This window comes from Dasypus novemcinctus, chromosome 1 (genome assembly GCF_030445035.2).
Source record: "Dasypus novemcinctus isolate mDasNov1 chromosome 1, mDasNov1.1.hap2, whole genome shotgun sequence".
In the NCBI taxonomy this organism is placed as follows: domain Eukaryota; kingdom Metazoa; phylum Chordata; class Mammalia; order Cingulata; family Dasypodidae; genus Dasypus; species Dasypus novemcinctus.
The window spans coordinates 130,222,278-130,240,481 of NC_080673.1; the positions used below are offsets into that span (position 1 = coordinate 130,222,278).

The 18,204-nt window shown below is 37.7% G+C and overlaps 1 protein-coding gene across 1 annotated transcript in view; it reads left to right on the forward strand.

Annotated features, from left to right (window-relative positions):
* The window catches only part of CDKL2 (cyclin dependent kinase like 2), a 66,471-nt gene that overhangs the window by 16,870 nt on the left and 31,397 nt on the right, over positions 1-18,204 (forward strand). The window contains exons 4-9 of the mRNA XM_004472567.3: positions 1,082-1,260; positions 2,461-2,573; positions 4,632-4,771; positions 10,002-10,090; positions 16,561-16,693; positions 17,431-17,729. Of these exons, the coding sequence (XP_004472624.1) occupies positions 1,082-1,260; positions 2,461-2,573; positions 4,632-4,771; positions 10,002-10,090; positions 16,561-16,693; positions 17,431-17,729 (953 nt within the window). The remainder of the gene's footprint in view (positions 1-1,081; positions 1,261-2,460; positions 2,574-4,631; positions 4,772-10,001; positions 10,091-16,560; positions 16,694-17,430; positions 17,730-18,204) is intronic.

Sequence of the window (18,204 nt, forward strand, 5' to 3'; positions counted from 1 at the left end):
CTGGCTTAGTTCCTTATTACTTCATAGCTGTCCCACTGCTCTTCTCCAGTCCCTTTCTCTGTTTTAGTTTGTTTATAGCCAACATCTTCTTTAAATAACACATGGATTATGTCACTTCCAGGGGTTCCTATGGCCTTGACTACCCAGGCTGGCAGCTGAGACTGCCCCTTCTCCCTGTTATTCCTCTACTCTAGGAAAAAAAATTTTCCCACAGTCTCCTGATCTATGCCCGTTTCCACTGTTTTTTTAAAAAATTTTTTATTTATTTCCCTCCCGCCCCCAGTTGTCTGCTCTCTGTGTCCATTCGCTGTGTGTTCTTCTGTGACCGCTTCTGTCCTTATCAGTGGCACCAGGAATCTGTGTTTCTTTTTGTTGCGTCATCTTGTTGTGTCAGCTCTCCATGTGTGCGGCACCATTCCTGGGCAGGATGCACTTTCTTTCGTGCTGGGCAGCTCTCCCTACGGGGTGCACTCCTTGCTCATGGGGCTTCCCTACGCGGGAGACACCCCTGCATGGGAGACACCCCTGCATGGCACAGCACTCTTTGCGCGCATCAGCACTGCGCGTTGGCCAGCTCCACATGGGTCAAGGAGGCCTGGGGTTTGAACCTCAGACCTCCCATATGGTAGGTGGATGCGCTAGCCATTGGGCTAAGTCCACTTCCCCCATTTCCATTTTTTTGTGCTCCGTGTTACATTTACTTGTTGTTTGGATTGATTTTTCTGTTTCTTTAAAGACCTATGTTAGAACCCACTTCTTTCATGAAGATTTTCTTTGACTGCTCCCAGTCTTCAAAGATAGCTTTACTTACTCAATCTTGAGAGTAGTTATTAACTGAAAAATTAATTTGGTAATTAATAGTATGTGATATTTCATCCAATGTCTTCAATTGTTTAAATAAAATTTCAAGCATAAATGGTCTTTCTTTCCCAATTAGTTCCCAGGCTCTTTAAAGTCAGAAACAACCCTATGTACTTTTACTGTTATTCTTTATAGGAATGAAAATATGCCCTGCACATGGCAGGCACTCAGGAATTAATTTGATGTGGCAACATATGTCAGACTCTGCTTTTTGTCTTAGATCATACACAGAGATATAAAGCCAGAGAATATATTAGTCTCCCAGACTGGCATTGTCAAGTTATGTGATTTTGGATTTGCCCGGACATTGGCTGCTCCTGGGGAGGTTTATACTGATTATGTGGCAACCCGATGGTACAGAGCTCCGGAACTATTGGTTGGTGATGTCAAGTATGGCAAGTAAGAGATCAGTAATGAAAATGGGGGACGGGGGGTGGGGGAGGTGGGGGAGAAAGGGGACTATTTTAACTTTCTTTTCTTGATGAAATGGAATATATTTCTAATATAACAAATTATCTCTCTAACATTGAAAGGAAGTCTTGAGTTGAGAGCACTTTAGAAAGTGATTTGTTATTATTTTTGGTGCTTCCCCTTTAAACATTCTTGTGAAACAAGTTGGGATGGATTTATTTATTTTAAAGAAAGGAAAATCAAATTGAGTAAGTGGTCTGTTTTCTACAATGGGTTGGAAATATATATGTATATATATTTATCTACACATATTCACTTGTAAAGAGAAGTTAACATTGATTTGATAAATCTGACTGTTGGAATGAGACAAGATGGAAAAGGCAAAGGTGGGGAAACATAACTGAGTGAAACGAAATTTGAATGAAAAGTTTTTAAAACATAAATTATTTTCAAACTCATTTTAACTACTGGATTCTCCAAAGAAGAAAAGCTTACAACTTTTACTGCTTTTGATAGAAAGCCTTCTAAAATATTTTCTACAATTTCTGTTTTCAGAGAACACTAAACTTTTAATATTTTCTTGACCACTCTTTTTCTTGACCACACATTTTATTACCTTGCTGTAATTTTTCTGCAGTTTATAATTCAGCAATGCCCTTAAGCAATTTCAAGGTGTTTGTCAGTATGCAAAATGACTCCAGCATATTCTTCTTCAAGTTCTTCTGTTGTTTTTCTATTTTCTCTCTATTAGTTTTCAGTTTTTCTTGTTGTTACTATATTTGTCCTCAACACCCACTTCTTTTTTATGATACAATTTTTTAGTATACCATGGGATATACTGATCAAACATGTAGAATGATGTGTAAAAAAGAATACATAGGCTTTGAATGAAAGGCCAAGAGGCTTATGTTCAGAAAAAATACACATGATAACTGTTTTGTCTATTCAGAGGTCCTTTCCTCTATGTCAGATGATTGAAGTTTCTGGAAATCTGACTTATATGAAATTGAGAGTTGGTACTTTTAGTTTATAGGGAAATGTATTGTTATAGATAGTTTAAGGCATATTATTACTTTTCTCACTATGAAGAATACCAAATAGTAATATGCAGAACAGATTCAGTCATTTTTCATTAAGTGAACATGTTAGGATGCCAGAGATGCTTTTCACATGTTGCTTTTCTTTCAGGGCTGTTGATCTGTGGGCCATTGGTTGTCTGGTAACAGAAATGCTCATGGCGGAACCCCTGTTTCCTGGAGATTCTGATATTGATCAGCTATATCATATTATGTTGTGTTTGGGTAAGATTATGCATCTGCTTTTTAAGTTAGAGGCTCTTTTCCCCCTGTGTTTTTCTTTATTTGTTTTGATTTTAGAAGCTGTTCCTATACTAAAGATAGGTATCTTAAGTGGAGGCAGGGAGCAGATAGGACAATCTCACCGGTATATTTATTTCTTCTTAGCCTAGCTTTGGTGTATCTAATACGTGGTCTTTTTGTTTTGTTTTGTTTGTTTGTTTGTTTTTAAAGATTTATTTTACTTATTCCCCCCCCCCCCCCGCATTCTCCCCATTGTCTGCTCTCTGTGCCCATTAGCTGTGTGTTCTTCTATGTCTGCTTGTGTTTTCATTAGGTGGCTCCAGGAACTGATCCTGGGACCTTACGGAGTGGGAGTGAGGCAATTACTCTCTTGTGCCACCTCAGCTCCCCTCTTCTGCTACATCTTCTTATTTTCTCTCCTTTGTGTCTCTTGTTGTGTCATCTTGCCATGCCAGCTCTGCATCAGCCAGCACTCCTGTGCCGGGTGGCTTTCCCACATGGGGCGACATTCCCATGCAGGGCAGCACTCCATGTGGGCCAGCTTGCCCTCACCAGGAGGCCCTGGGCATCGAAACCTGGACCTTCTGTATGGTAGATGGGAGCCCAATTGGTTGAGACACATCCATTTGCCTCTAATACATGGTCTTTTCTTCCAAGATTTATTTTATTTATTTCTCTCCCTTTCTCCCCCCATTATCTGCTCTCTGGGTCCATTTGCTGTGTGTTCTTCTACGTCTGCTTACATTATCCAGTGGCCCTGGGAAACTGTCTCTTTTTTTTGTGTCATTTTGCTGCATCAGCTCTCCATGTGTACAGTGCCACTCTTGGGCACACTACTTGTGCGTGGGGCACCCCTACTCAGGGGCACCCCTACATGGCATGGCACCCTCACGCGGCAGCACTGTGCATGGACCAGCTTACCATGTTGGTCAGGAGGCCTTGGGGATAGAACTCTGGACCTTGCATATGGTAGATGGCTGATCTATCAGTTGAGCCACATCCATTTCCCACATGGTCTTAATTATTCTCAGTCTTCACTCCCAGCAGAGAAAAGAACAGAGATTGTACATTTGCCTGCCCTTCTATATTCAGTAAATCACAGGTAGAGAGGATGAAAATGATCATTTATTAAACTTGGGTCAGCTGGCATTTGGTGTATAATGACTATTGCCCTCTTCCTCAACTTTGAGACATAAAATAGACAGAGACTTCCAAGGCAGTTTTATCTTGCCTCAGCTTTCACTTTTTTTGCTGGTGCTTTGGACAAAATTTCAAAGCTAGACTATCAAAGTCTTCTTCTACTTGTTGAAATATCAACTTCATGTTGAGAGAAAGAGCTTGGAAAATAAAAATAACAGGAAAACCACATGGAGGTAATTTAAGTATTTGATTTTAAGTTTCCAGGTTAGAAATGCAATAAACAATGCAATAGTTTATTAAAGTAGAATTTTTTATTAATGTAGAAATTTCATATATATTTTATACTAAAAAGAGGAAATTTTCCTCTTTCTTATTTTCCTATTAAAGTAGGGAAAAAGTAAGGGGCTCAAATCTGACCCTAGATACAGGTATAAAAACAGTTGACCAAAAATTAATTTCTTAAAGGGCGGAACTGATATCTAGATTAGACCTTGAAATATATGACTCTTAATATTTTCATTGTTTTGATCAGCACTTTATGTTTTGTTGCTAGAAATGATTGCTGTACTTATAACAAGGAAAATATAAATTGCTTTTTTTTCTGTGTTTCTTATGATCCCCTCACTTCTTCAATTCTATTTATAGTGACATGTGAAATTTTTCAAATGAGTGTGTTGAGATAGGAATGTTAATTTCCTTGAGTTGACTTATGTCAAGGCCCCTATACAGCTGCCACATACCATCACAATAACAGCACTGCCTTTGGTTGTTTTTGTATGCTGAGAGAGCCTCAAACTCCGTAAGCTGTGTTCCACTTTTCCCTCTATTCCATACAACTGTCTCCTCATCATTTCTGTCATGTTGTTTAATGACAGAGATATGTGCTGTTTTCACTTCCAGGTAATTTAATTCCAAGACATCAGGAGCTATTTTATAAAAATCCTGTCTTTGCTGGAGTAAGATTGCCTGAAATCAAGGAAACAGAACCTCTTGAAAGACGCTATCCCAAGCTCTCTGAAGTAGCAATTGATTTAGCAAAGGTAATCAAACTTTTTTTTTTTTCTCTTTCTGACAGGGAACTTAGATTATGGAGACTTGGTTTTGTCCTCTTTTTTTCTTTTTCCCTATTTATTTTTTAAACTTTATTTTGTACACTTAATAATTGAAAATGTATACAATAATTAAAAAGTAAAAAGAAAATACAATTGAATAAAAACATACATTTCTCAGTTTCTTCTTGTTTAAAAAAATCTAGTTGATCCTTTATGTCAGCAATTTCTCCTGAGGATTTTTATTTTTCTACATTATGAAAGAGTTTAAAAAATTTTGCGGGCAGACTTCAGAGGTAAAGTCCTGAAAATTTTACTTGTTTTAACTCATTAAGAAACCATTCAGTGTGATCATGTTTTAAGCATGAAAACATACTCATAACTATGATTTTAATGTTTAACAATTAAAACCAAGACTTGTATAAATGGAAAGAGAAGAAAAGTATGGTAAGAAAATAAAAGGCTAGAGAAGTAGGAAAATATTAAATTGTAAGGCATAGATAGCATCATAGCCAGTAGTGTATTGTCAAAGGATTCACTTAGCCAGGATTTATTGCAGCTCATTTCAAATGATCATCACTTTTACTTTGTATTTGATTGAAGAAGATATTAAGGAGATTCTTACTAGGTCAAATTGACTCAGAAAATGGATCTTTTAGGTTATCTCCAATAGTACTCAGTTCAGATTGTCCTAAAGTATTGATGAAGTAAATACCTCTTGTATTAGGCAGCCAAAGGGGTGCTGGTGCAAAATACCAGAAATCAGTTGGTTTTTATAAAGGATATTTATATGGGGCAGGAGCTTACAGATACCAGGCCATAAAGCATTAATTACTTACTTTACCCAAGTCTATCTCCACATGTTGGAGCAAGATGGCTGCCAACATCTATCAGGGTTCAGGCTTCTGGGGTTCCTCTCTTCCCAGGGCTTGCTTTTTTCCGGCTCAGGATTCCTCTCTTACTGGGGCTTGCTTCTCTTTCCTCTGTGTGCTTACTTCCCGGGGCTCTAGCTTAAGACTTCGGCATCAAACTCCAACATCAAGAATGCTTCAACTCTGTCCTTTGACATGTCTTTTATCTGTGAGTCCCCATTCACCAAGGGGTGGGGACTCAATGCCCTACTGGCACAAGAAGTTTACTTAATCAAGTAAACTTCTGAATCCAATATAATCTAATATACCCAGAGGAAAAGATCAGTTTACAACCATAATTCAATATTTCTTTTTGGAATTCATAACTATTTCAAACTGCTACACTTCTAAAATACCAGAATGGTTTTGCCTTTTTACTGTTTAAAGATTTATTTATTTTTTATTTATTTCTCCCCCCACTCCCCCTGTTGTCTGCTCTCAGTGTCCATTCACATGTGTTGTTCTGTGTCTGCTTGTATTCTCATTAGGTGGCTCTGGGAACCAATCCTGGGACCTTCCAGAGTGGGGAAGAGGTGATTACTCTCTTGTGCCACCTCAACTCCCTAATCTGTTATGTCGTCTTATTTTCTCCCCTCTGTGTCTCTTGTTGTGTCATCTTGCTGTGCCAGCTTTCTGCGTTGGCCAGCACTCCTGCATGGGATGGCTTTCCCACGTGGGCTGGCACTCAGCGTGGGCCAGCTCACCATGTGGGCCAGCTTGCCCTCATAGGAGTCCGTGGGCATCAGACCCTGGACCTCCTATATGGTAGATGGGAGCCTAATTGGTTGAGCCACATCCGTTTCCCCTTTTTATTATTTAAATAGATCATTAAAAAAATAAATCTAGTAAGATTTTAAGTAGTTATAATAAGTTCTTAGAATAACATATTTCTACTTTTCTACATAATTTTCTAACAGATCAAATATTTTCATTGGGACAAGCTTCATAATCTATCTGGGGAGAGGTTTAAAGGGAATAAAGGCTAAACTATTTTCCAATTTGTGTGCTTTGTAATTGAATTGTATAACTTTTGAACATTTTTTTTTCTATTTAGTTGTGTCATCATCTTTTTGGTGCATTGCTTCACCATGCAGGCGCCTGTGCCTCTGTGCAGGTCGTGGGATGCACTTTTTCTTTTTTTACCAGAAGGTCCTAGAGATCAAACCCAGGTCCTCCATATGGTAAATAGGAGCTTAATTACTTGAGCCACAATCATTTCCCTTGAAACATTTTTTATGGAAATTTTCAAACATATAAATGAAAGTAGAAAGAATAGTAGTATAGTGAACTATCACTATCATGTACCTATCATCTAATTTCAACTATATCAACATTTTGCCAATCTTCTTTTATCTATCTACATTCCCCTCAACTTTATTTTTTGAGAATTTTGAAGGAAATCCCAGACATTATATCATTTCACTTGTAAATAGTTCAATTTTTTTTTTTTAAGATTTACTTTATTTATTGATTCTCCACCGCCCCCCTTTTGTTTGAGGTTGCTGTCTGCTCTCTGTGTCCATTCATTGTGTGCTCTCTATATCTGCTCATCTTCTCTTTAGTAGGCACCAGGAACTGAACCTGGGACCTCCTATGTGGGAGAGGAGTGCTCAATTGCTTGAGCCATCTTAGCTCCCTGGTTTGTTGTGTCTCTGATTGTCTTTTCTCTTTGTGTCTCTTTGTTGCATCATATTGTTGCATCGGCTCACCATGCCTTTCTGTTGTGCCAGCTCACCTTCTCCAGGATGCACCGGGAACTGAACCTGGGACCTACTATGTGGAAGGCTGAGCCACATCCACTTCCCAATACTTCAATTATTAATAGTACTTTTCTTGTTCATTTAAAGCTATTTATTGAGTTTCTTCTATTTTAACTGGTAGAGGGGTTCTAATTAATCAGAATAAGACCTTACATCAAAATAAAATCATCTATAGAAAGCATCTTGCATAGTAATAAGCACAGAGTAGGTCCTTTCCCTTCCATTCTGCAAGGATGTTAAATTTGAGTAATTCACATTTCCTTAATATCATAAATATCTAATCAGTGTTCATTATTTCATTGATTGTCTTATAATTTCTTTTTATAGTTTGAATTACAATCCAAATGAAGTCTCTAGATTGCAAGTGGTTGCTATGTCTCTTAGGACTCAGTTCATAAGCCCTTCGAAATTCTTTCCTTTTTGTTTAAACCTTGCACTTTATTTGTTGAAGAAAGTAGTGTTTTGGTCCCTTGGAATTTCTCACATAGTGTAGTTTAATATATCCTTTGCATCTGAATTTCTTTTAAACTCGCAGTAGAGGAAGAGCTTGATCAGAATTAGGTTTGATTTTTTTGACAAGACTACTTCATAGGAGATTTGTATATTTCCACTCAGAGGCTGTATTAGTCAGCCAAAGGGGTGCTGATGAAAGTACCTGCAATATGCTGGCTTTTATAATGGCTATTTATCTGGGGTAGAAGTTTACAGTCACAAGGCCATAAGTATAAGTTACTTTCCTCCCCAAAGTCATTGCCACGTTTTGGAGCAGGATGCCTGCCAGTCTCTGCGAGGGTTCAGGCTGCTTCTTCCCCTTAAGCCTCCATGTTCCCATTCTGCTTTAGGCTGGCCTAAGGCTCGTCTCTCCTTCTGGGGCTTGTGCGCTTTGCTCTCTCCACAAGACCAGCTGTAAAGTATCAGGCAAGCAGTTAGTTTTTTTTTTTTTTTTTTTTTTTTTTTTTTTTTTTTTTTTTTTTTTTAATTTTTTTATTTTTTATTGACTTTGTAATAATATTACATTAAAAATATATATGTGAGGTCCCATTCAACCCCACCCCCCCACCCCCCCTCTCCCCCCTCCCCCAACAACACTCGTTCCCATCATCATGACACATCCATTGGATTTGGTAAGTACATCTTTGGGCACCTCTGCACCTCATATACATTGGTTCACATCATGGCCCATACTCTCCTCTATTCCATCATGTAGGCCCTGTGAGGATTTACAATGTCCGGTGATTACCTCTGAAGCACCATCCAGGGCAGCTCCATGTCCCGAAGACGCCTCCACCTCTCATCTCTTCCTGCCTTTCCCCATACCCTTTGTCCATTATGTCCACTTTTCCCAATCCAATGCCACCTCTTCTATGTGGACACTGGATTGGTTGTGTCCATTGCACCTTTATGTCAAGAGGAGGCTCAGATTCCACCTGGATGCTGGATGCAATCCTCCCATTATCAGTTGTAATCACTCTAGGCTCCATGGTGTGGTGGTTGTCCTTCACCTCCATCTTAGCTGAGTGTGGTAAGTCCAATAAATCAGATTGTAGGTGCTGGAGTCTGTTGAGGCTCAGGATCTGGCTATCACATTGTCAGTCCAGAGATTCAAATCCCCTAAATATATCTTAAACCCCAACATTAACTGCACCTCCAGCACATTAGCATGAAAGTCTTATGAAGGGAGATCCCATCTGAGTCCAGATTCATCACACATAAACTCCATTTCCAAAGAGGGGCCATCTGCCCTGGTAGTTAACCCCATCGGCCATGACCATAACTCCCATGGGTCTCTTTAGCCCTCAAAGGAACCAATATCTGGGGGTTGTATCTGCTTTATCTGTCTCTCTGACTCTGCTCAGTTGTGCATGAGGGCAAACCTTCTGCCAGCCTCCAGACTCTTGATGCTGGAGCATTCCCTGGGGCTCCAGCATCAAAACCAAGCTCTGTCCTCTACTGTGTTGTTTACTGTGTGAGTATCCATCCACTGAGGCTGCGGAGACTCAACGTCCTACTGATGTGGCCAAATCAAAGCCCTAATTTTAATTTAATCAAGTAAAAGTGAAACCTCTGAATTTAATACAATTAGAGGGTAACACACACAGAAGAACAGACCAGTTTACAAACATTATACTTCTTTCTTGGAATTCATAAATAATATCAAACTGCCAGAGAGGCCATAAATGTCTGGTTGTATTTCTTTTTGTGATAATAACAACCATTGAAGGTCATTGTCTAAATCTGGGCTTTATTTTTTTAATTTTTAAAAGATTTATTTATTTTTTTATCCCCTTCCTCCCCTAGATGGTTCTCTTGTCTGTCTGTTCATTGTGTGCTCATCTCCTTTAGGAGGCATTGGGACCTCCAATGTGGTAGGAGGGTGCCTAACTGGTTGAGCCACATCTGCTACCCCTGTGTTTTATTTTCAATCCTTCATTATAGATGTTTCTTCATTGACTATAAAGAAGAATTATATATTTTTCTAAAATTAGAAATTTAAATACATGTAGTTTTTAAAAATTTTATATGAACTGTATGTATTTGTTGATCTTTCAGAAATGTTTACATATTGACCCAGACAAAAGGCCATTCTGTGCTGAGCTCCTGCACCATGATTTCTTTCGTATGGATGGATTTGCTGAGAGGTAGAGTATTGACCTATATTTTCCAGGCTACATCAACCTAGAGTTGAAATAAGGTCACCAAACTAATAACAAACAGTATTTCTCTGGTTTCTGCCCCCATCTGTTTTTGCAGCATCTCAAATATCAAACATCCTACTCCTATTCACCATTAGCAATAATGCAAGTCCTAGGGGTGGTCCCCTGCATTCCCTTAATTAGTGCTCTTGGTTGTCATAAAGCAGCCACTTCATGCTTTTCTTTCTGTGGTGACATCTACCACTCAGGTAACTGATTTATGTGTTGTTTCCAGTTAGTTGCATGATGCCATCAATTTAGGTGCTGATGCTATTGCAAAGGCACCATCTCCAGTTGCTGCCAAACTCACACCATGCCAAGTCTTATAATACTGCTGACCAGGCTGATGTACTAGAGACCTTGATGTACCAAACCTGCAGGTGCCAAAGCTGTTGGCACAATCTCTTGTGCTGCTCTAGCTGCTGGCATCCATGCAGTGACAATTTGCATTTTTATTGTCCTGCAGAGATTTAAAAGGCTTCTTCACTAATGTTTTCCATAGCAGCCCCTTTTTTCAGGACCCAGGCATAAAACCAGGTCTAAAAAGAGGCTAGGTAAAAGACATTGTGTTGCATATCTGGATCTACATCTTCCCTCTAACTTTAGATTATTTTCTTTAGATCAAACTTTTGCTGCAAATCTCTGTTCTTAGAGACCTAGTTGTTTCCCAGAAGGCTCCTTAGAGCCTCTCAGAAAAATAGGCTCTTGGCCAGCCATTCAGTTCCATGTTTTTCAAATAAAAGTAGCCCATTTAAAGGAAAATAAATTCTTAAGTACCTTTTTCTTGAAGCACTTGAGAAACACAACTTAAAATGTATTTCAATTGTGACTTATTACTGAAAATGAGATGCATCTTAAAGCCAACAAAATAATGAAAATTATAGCAAAAAATACAGACAAAAAAATAAGATATTTTGTAGAACTCTTCTCTTCATTGGAGGGTCAGAGCTAGTACATGATTTGAGAATCATAAAGGTGATATCCTGCCTGCTACAGTAGTAGTACGATAATGTTTGATGTCATTTAAAGCTATATCTAATGATGTGTTTATCTCTTATCAATATATCAGCACCTAGAAGAGGGTCTGGCAATAATATATGTTCAATAAATATTTATAATGGTCTCTCTTCTTAGGCAAATAAGTTTGTTACATAAATTACTTTTATCTTATATGATTTGTGGAATTAGAATTAATGTTGAGTGATGAGTTGAAAGAAATATCAATGAATATTATCTGGAATTTTCTAATACTTTTGTATTTCAACTTCTATTTTACCATCAAAATAATGCAGTTGTAATTAATTACTGACTGCATATATAGTACCCCTGTTCCTAGATGAAATTGTGTAAATATTTACCTGAGGTTTTATGTAAATTCAGACCCTGAAGGAAGTTGGCACCAAGGTAGAATTAAAAGTACAAGAGATTTATTGGGGAAAATGTGAAAGATAAAGGGGGGAGGGAGCACAAGTCAGCACGACAGCAATTCAGGACTGACATTTGTGAAAAAAGAGGAGAGGAGATTCAACCTGTGTAGAAAAGTCTCATCCAGGTTAATGGGGAGCTCCAGAGGAAAGATTACTCTTTAGAGGAGTCCCACATTGGATAGGAATGACCTGACTTCAGAACTGCCACTGTGAAGTTGGAGCATCTTAGAGAAAGTGTGGTCTTGGTACAAACACCATGGAGGATCCTAAAGGTAGCTGGAAGCCATCAGCTAACTACACACTTAGTCTCAACTTCTCTCTAGAAGGGAGATCCATGGCTGCCACAGATTCCCTCTGCACCCCTTTCTGTCTTTCCTTCCTTTTAGCATTTCCTGGGTGACTGGTGTTTGCTTTCTCATTCCTCCTGAGAAGAAAGTGATCTGAAAACTAACTCACCAAACTAACCCACTCGCATGGGTATTTGCACTTTTAAAGGTGCCTATAAGGAGAATAATGCTTGACACAATGAAACTAATGTCCAGTGGAAGAATTTTAAGCACCCAGAGTCTGAATAAATGACTGCCTCTCACATCACACTATTGAAGCTACCTCCTTTTTCTTTTCTTTTTTTAAAGTTAACATAGGATTATGGCCATTTCGTCTTTGGAATCAAGCTTTAGCATGTAAGATGAAAAGGTACATTAAACTAGAAATCTGTACATGTATCTCCAAGCATAAAACATCTCAACTAGATTAATACTGGATGTTATTTTAGAAGTTATGAATAACTGTCAGCTGTTTCAGAGGAGAATTTATGAATTTACACCAAATGGGAAATTTTTAGTAGGGCTAGAAAAGTAGCTCACTTCAACACACTTATATTGCAAATAAGAAGTGAAGCTAAGAACATGTTTTTTTCTAAAATATCAGTTAACTATTATTGCAAATAATTCTAAATCCTCAAATGAATTTTGGAAGACATTAAGACTGGGTAAAAGAGAAGTCAGGCTATAGAGAAAAGTGTTTTCATTACAAAAAAATAACCAAAGTATTATCCTTAGTTTATTTCGTATTCTGTGTTTGGTCTGCCTGGTCTCCTGTCACTCTTCTTTCTAATCCATTTCTCAATGAGCAGATGGATCCATTTTCTTGAAACACTGCTTTAAATTATGTTCTTCTTTTTGCTCAGAATCATTCAATTGTTTTTCTTTGATTGCTGAACAGATTTAAACTCCCCAGCTTGACACTTTTTTTTTTTTTTAAATGTACTGGGGATCCGGAAATGAACCCGGGACCTCATCTGAGGGAAGCAGGCACTCAAAACCACTGAGCCACATCAGCTTCCCTGAGTTAGGTTTTTTGTCTGTTTGCTTGTTTTGTTTTTTTTTCTTTTTCTTTTTTTTCTTTTTCAGGAGGTACTGGGAACCAAATCCAGGATCTCCCATGTGGGAGGGGAGTACTCAATTGCTTGAGCCACATCCACTCCTGACAGTCTTGACTATTGATTTTGAAAACCAGAAATGGTCTTCGGCTTAGCTCCTGCTATTTTACCAACAGAAATCCTTTATTTCAGCCTGTCAGGTTAATCAATCCCAGGACTCTACTTGGGATCATGGCCCCACCTTTTTTGATTTTCTTGTGCAACATTTCAACAAGGAGAATCCTATCTCCTCTGCTTCTTAGAATGAAGCCTCTCCCCGGGACCTCCATCGTCTTGAAGCCTTCTATGGCTATTCCTTCCCACAAAGACTTAACCCCTGGGGTACTCATCATCTCTACCACTCAAGGGGCCCTTACCATGTAATACCATGTATGTTGCTAAATATTTATATATATGCATGTATTTATATATCATCTGCACAATCATGTTAAAACTTTTTGAAGTCATTGACTGTATCATATTTACTACAGTTTAGAAAGCCTAGCACAATTTCTTATTTAATTGAAAATATAACCCCTGGCACTAGGATTGTTTGTTCCAAGAATGATTTTAAATATTATAGAACAGATGAATGTGAAAAGAAATGGTGAATGTTTTAAATGGTAATAGACTTGTATATGCTTATATATAGGTCTATAGGGCCCATATTCACCCTGCCATTATATTAGAGAGCTGCTTACTTCCTATATAATGAATTATAGAAAAGAATATTGTATTAGATAAAATATCTACTAAATTTATTCCACATCACTGTTGATTGCCATTATTAGTGACATTTATGGGGTATTAATAATATGCTGGATAAATCCTTGAATTGATCACTTTCCTAGTTTTATTATTATTTTTTATTTTTTTAACGATTCATTTTTTATTTATTTCTCTCCCCTTCCCCCGCCTTCCCCCCAGGTGTCTACTCTCTTTGTTCATTTGCTGTATGTTCTTCTGTGACCGCTTCTATCCTTATCAGCGGCACTGGGAATCTGTGCTTCTTTTTGTTGCATCATCTTGTTGTGTCAGCTCTTCGTGTGTGCAGCACCATTCCTGGGCAGGAATGCACTTTCTTTTGTGCTGGACGGCTCTCCTTATGGGCGCAGTCCCTGCATGTGGGACTCCCCTACCCGGGGGACACCCCTGCGTGGAAGGACACTCCTTGCGCACATCAGCACTGCGCCTGGGCCAGCTCCACACGGGTCAAGGAGGCCTGAGGTTTGAACCGCAGACCTCCCATGTGGTAGGCGGACGCCCTATCCATTGGGCCAAGTCTGCTTCCCCCCAGATTTAAATATGATCATATACATCTAGGGAAGCTCTTCTCAAATTTTTAAAAATCTTGGGACACTTTACACTCTTAAAAATTATTGAGAACCTCGAAAAACTTTAATTATGAGTAACATATCAACTGATATTTGCCAATTAGAAATCAAGACACACTTTAAAAATATTTACCAATGATCATTTAAAAATAAAAATGATAAACCCTTTATATGTCATGTTAGTTTGGGTTCTTAAGAAACAGATGTCATAATGAGATTGGACGTACAGTCTTTTATCCTGTGAAGGAAAAAGAAGATAAAGAGTGCCTTTAGCCTACAATGCTGTTCTGATACTTATGAAAGGGGAGAGAGAAGGAGGATTGGGTAGGCAGAGTCTCATATCACACCACAGCTCTGAGAAAGTTTTGGCTAGGTTGATGGGAAGCGCCTAAGTTAGCAAAGGTTGCTAGTTGGAAGAGTCCCACTGGAAGAGTCTTGCCCCAGGCGTGAATAGGTCTGACACTAGTACTTTCACAGAGGCATTGGCTGCAAGCATATGCCAGAGAGCGAGGGAGCAGTGGCCTTGAGTCTGATGTGAAAGTTAATCCAAAGGGGTGGCAGCTGGACCTGTCAGTCAAACGTGCTCTCCTCAGCAGATTTTCTTAAGATTTAAGAAGCACACTTCTAGGATGGCTGTCACACATATTAACATGAATAGCATTTTTAAATGAAAAATAATTATATATGCCTAAACAAAAAATGAGAAAATGCAAATCTAATATCTAGCGTAATAAAAGACAGCTGGATTCTTATATCTGCTTCTGCATTCAAGCAGTTGTAGTATGTTATTTTGGTTGAAGTATATGAAGAAACTGACTTCACACAACTCTGTAGCTGAGAAAGGGAGATATGTTTTTTAGTCTTTTCAGATGATTGTGGGTATTCTTCGATACTATGAGTAGGAATCTATTGAGTAGGATATTTGTATTGAGCCAGGTCCTGCTGTCAGATCTGCATGAGGGCTCCTAAATGTAAACCAAAACACATCTGGCCACAATTCACTGAAAATGATGTCTTCATAGTTGCATAGCGCTTCATGAAAATCCAAGATGGAGGCTGAAAGTCCAATAGGACCAGTTTCATAATCAAGATAAAGAGACAAACTTTAGCTTAAAGAAGCCAAAAAGGGTTGAAGGTCATTATTCAGTGGGTGGTGGAGTTCCCTGGGAAGCGGAGGTGTTCTCTATGTTTCTTAAAGGTTATTTGGACTGTTGAATCTGAAAACCGTATCAATGAATTTTTCTTACTTTGTTACATTAAAATCCATCCATGTCTCTTTCACTTTGAATAGTTCTTTTATCTGTGCATGATTTTGTAACATGATGCTGTAGTTGGGAAAATATTGGCTTCTGAGTTATGCAGATATTACATACTTCATTATACAATATCAAAAAGTCACTTTCTATCTCAGCAGAAACATCTTTAAGTATTGAGGAACTTTAAGGCATACAGACATGGATATGTTAACAGAATTCTAATTTTTCCTAAAAATTAGAATGTTATCATTGACAAAAGTATTTGTCAATTGTTTTCTTGAAGTAACAGGCTTACCTTGTTCATTAAAAAAAAAATTGTCTGCGAGATATTCCAACTCTCAATAACCATGGTTTTTCCATCATTCTTTCTCTCCAGTAAAAATATTATTGCATGAAAAAGTGTTTGTAACACAATGACACAACAATTATACTTTAGTATGTAGCAAAAGTGCTTTATGCATATTTCCATTTTGTCATATAATATGAAAAAGACAATTGTTTTAGAATTTAGATTTGATATAAAATGATACTTTCTTTTTACTGCTTCACCAGAGACGTTCTTAAGTGAAACTTGAATTTTTAAAAATTGAAAATATCTGGCCATGAAGAATACAATAACTGCTAGTGCCATTTGGTATCACTCTTTGAATTGTGGTAAGGTGCCAGCAGCTTTACCAACCGTTGTTTTGATACCATGAGTGAAAATATCTATGTGGTGGAAAAAAAAAAAGAGACAAATAACATATTTGTTTTCATATAAGAATAACTTTGACTTTGTGAATCTCTGAAAGATTCTAGGGATCTCCAGGGCTCTACAGACCATCCTCTGAGAACTGATCATTAGGACATGAATTTTCTCATTTTAAATAACATAGTCTACTTACAAAAGCTCAATTTTAAAACATGTCTTGGAAACCAGTTTTTCTCTGTTTGGTTGTCTTATCTGGTTTTATTTTATTGACAAATATATTTTATGTAGGTTTTCTCATGAACTACAGTTAATACAGAATGATGCCAGAAATATTTCTTTATCTAAAAAACCCCAAAACAGAAAGATGGAAAAAGAGAAAAATGATTCTTTAGGTGAAGAAAGAAAAATGCTTGTGGTGCAGGTAAATATCCATATTTTAAATGTGTATTGTATTTTAAATTTAACATACCTAAATATCTTTCATTTTTTTGAGGAAAGAATAAAGATACAAAAAGTTTTCTGAGTAGTGAACAAGTTATTACTTTAAAAAAAAAATCTTAACATGTCTGTATTGAGTGCTTCCTGTGTACCAGACTTGGCAACAGGTATCTTGAAGAAATTACTGTCATCCAAGGACACACGGATACAAACACACATGCACCGTTTTATTTTTCCTTAAGTGATATGAAGAAAATGTCATTTTTAGAGTTTTTTATAAAATAGAACATTTGAAAATTGAGATTTTGATATTTAATTAATTTTTTCTTGGTAAGTTATCCAGAATCTGTTCTTCATAAAGTACTTCAAATTCACCACTGACCCACACCCATTTCCTCAAATGCTACAAAAGAGTAGTGAAACGGTTTCAATATTTGTTCCTTGGCATTCTTGATCCACATTTTTTCCCCTTGAAATATATATATATATATATATATATATAGTATCAGAATTAGTGTGAATTGCAGTTCCATTCCGATTGTTTTCACAATAAATATCTGCATAAGAATGTCTGGATTAATTTTAATTCTTTAGGGAGACTAAAGAAAACGGGAGCACAAAATGGTGATATTTATGAAATTCTGCTCTAGTTGACAGGTATTTTATAGGGAGTGGTGTTTTTCATTCTCCTCAGGTCTTAACATTTTAATTAATTGTCAGGATACAAATGCTGGTCCCCAAATTAAGGAATCTAAAGTATTTAAAATAAAACCGTCAAAAATTGATGGAGAAAAAGCTGAAAAAGGCGGTCGAGCTTCAAATACCAGCAGTCTCCTTGACAACGGGAGAAGCCACATCAAAACAGTGCCTTCCACAAGCCTCAGAAACTGCAGCAAAGGCAGTATGGATCATACAAAGAATCCAGGGGTGGCAATTCCCCCACTTATGCACAATCTTTCTGCAGTGGCTCCCAGTATTAATTCTGGAATGGGTACTACCCCAGGAGTTCAAAGTTACAGGTATGAATTAGGGAAATAAAACCGAAAAACTGCTTAAAGGAGTATTTGTGAATTCAGCCACATTGCATTACTCTCAAGCTTTTGGTTGATATTAAATCTTGTCAGTTTGCTGTTTCAAAACAATTTCTGGCCTATGGGATGAAAATTATTAACATTAGATAAAAAAAGATTCACCTCTGAGTCCTAAAAAAATGGTACCATATTGTTTAAGGGGAAAAGCTATTTAGTCTAATAATGTGGAAGGAGGTTGTTATAATAAAAGACATAACTGGTTTTGAGGATCTGCTGCTGCATGGCATAGTTGTGGGCATTCAGTGGTACAAAGGAGCTCTGTTTGGCAATTTTGCTGAAAGGGAGGTAATTTATTTGGTAGGAGTTCGGGGTTGGGTAGGAGATATGAGGGTAGGGGTAGAGGATAGAATGTTTCACCAGATTTGTGTGCATTGCAAATTTGATAATAGGCATTGAATTCTGA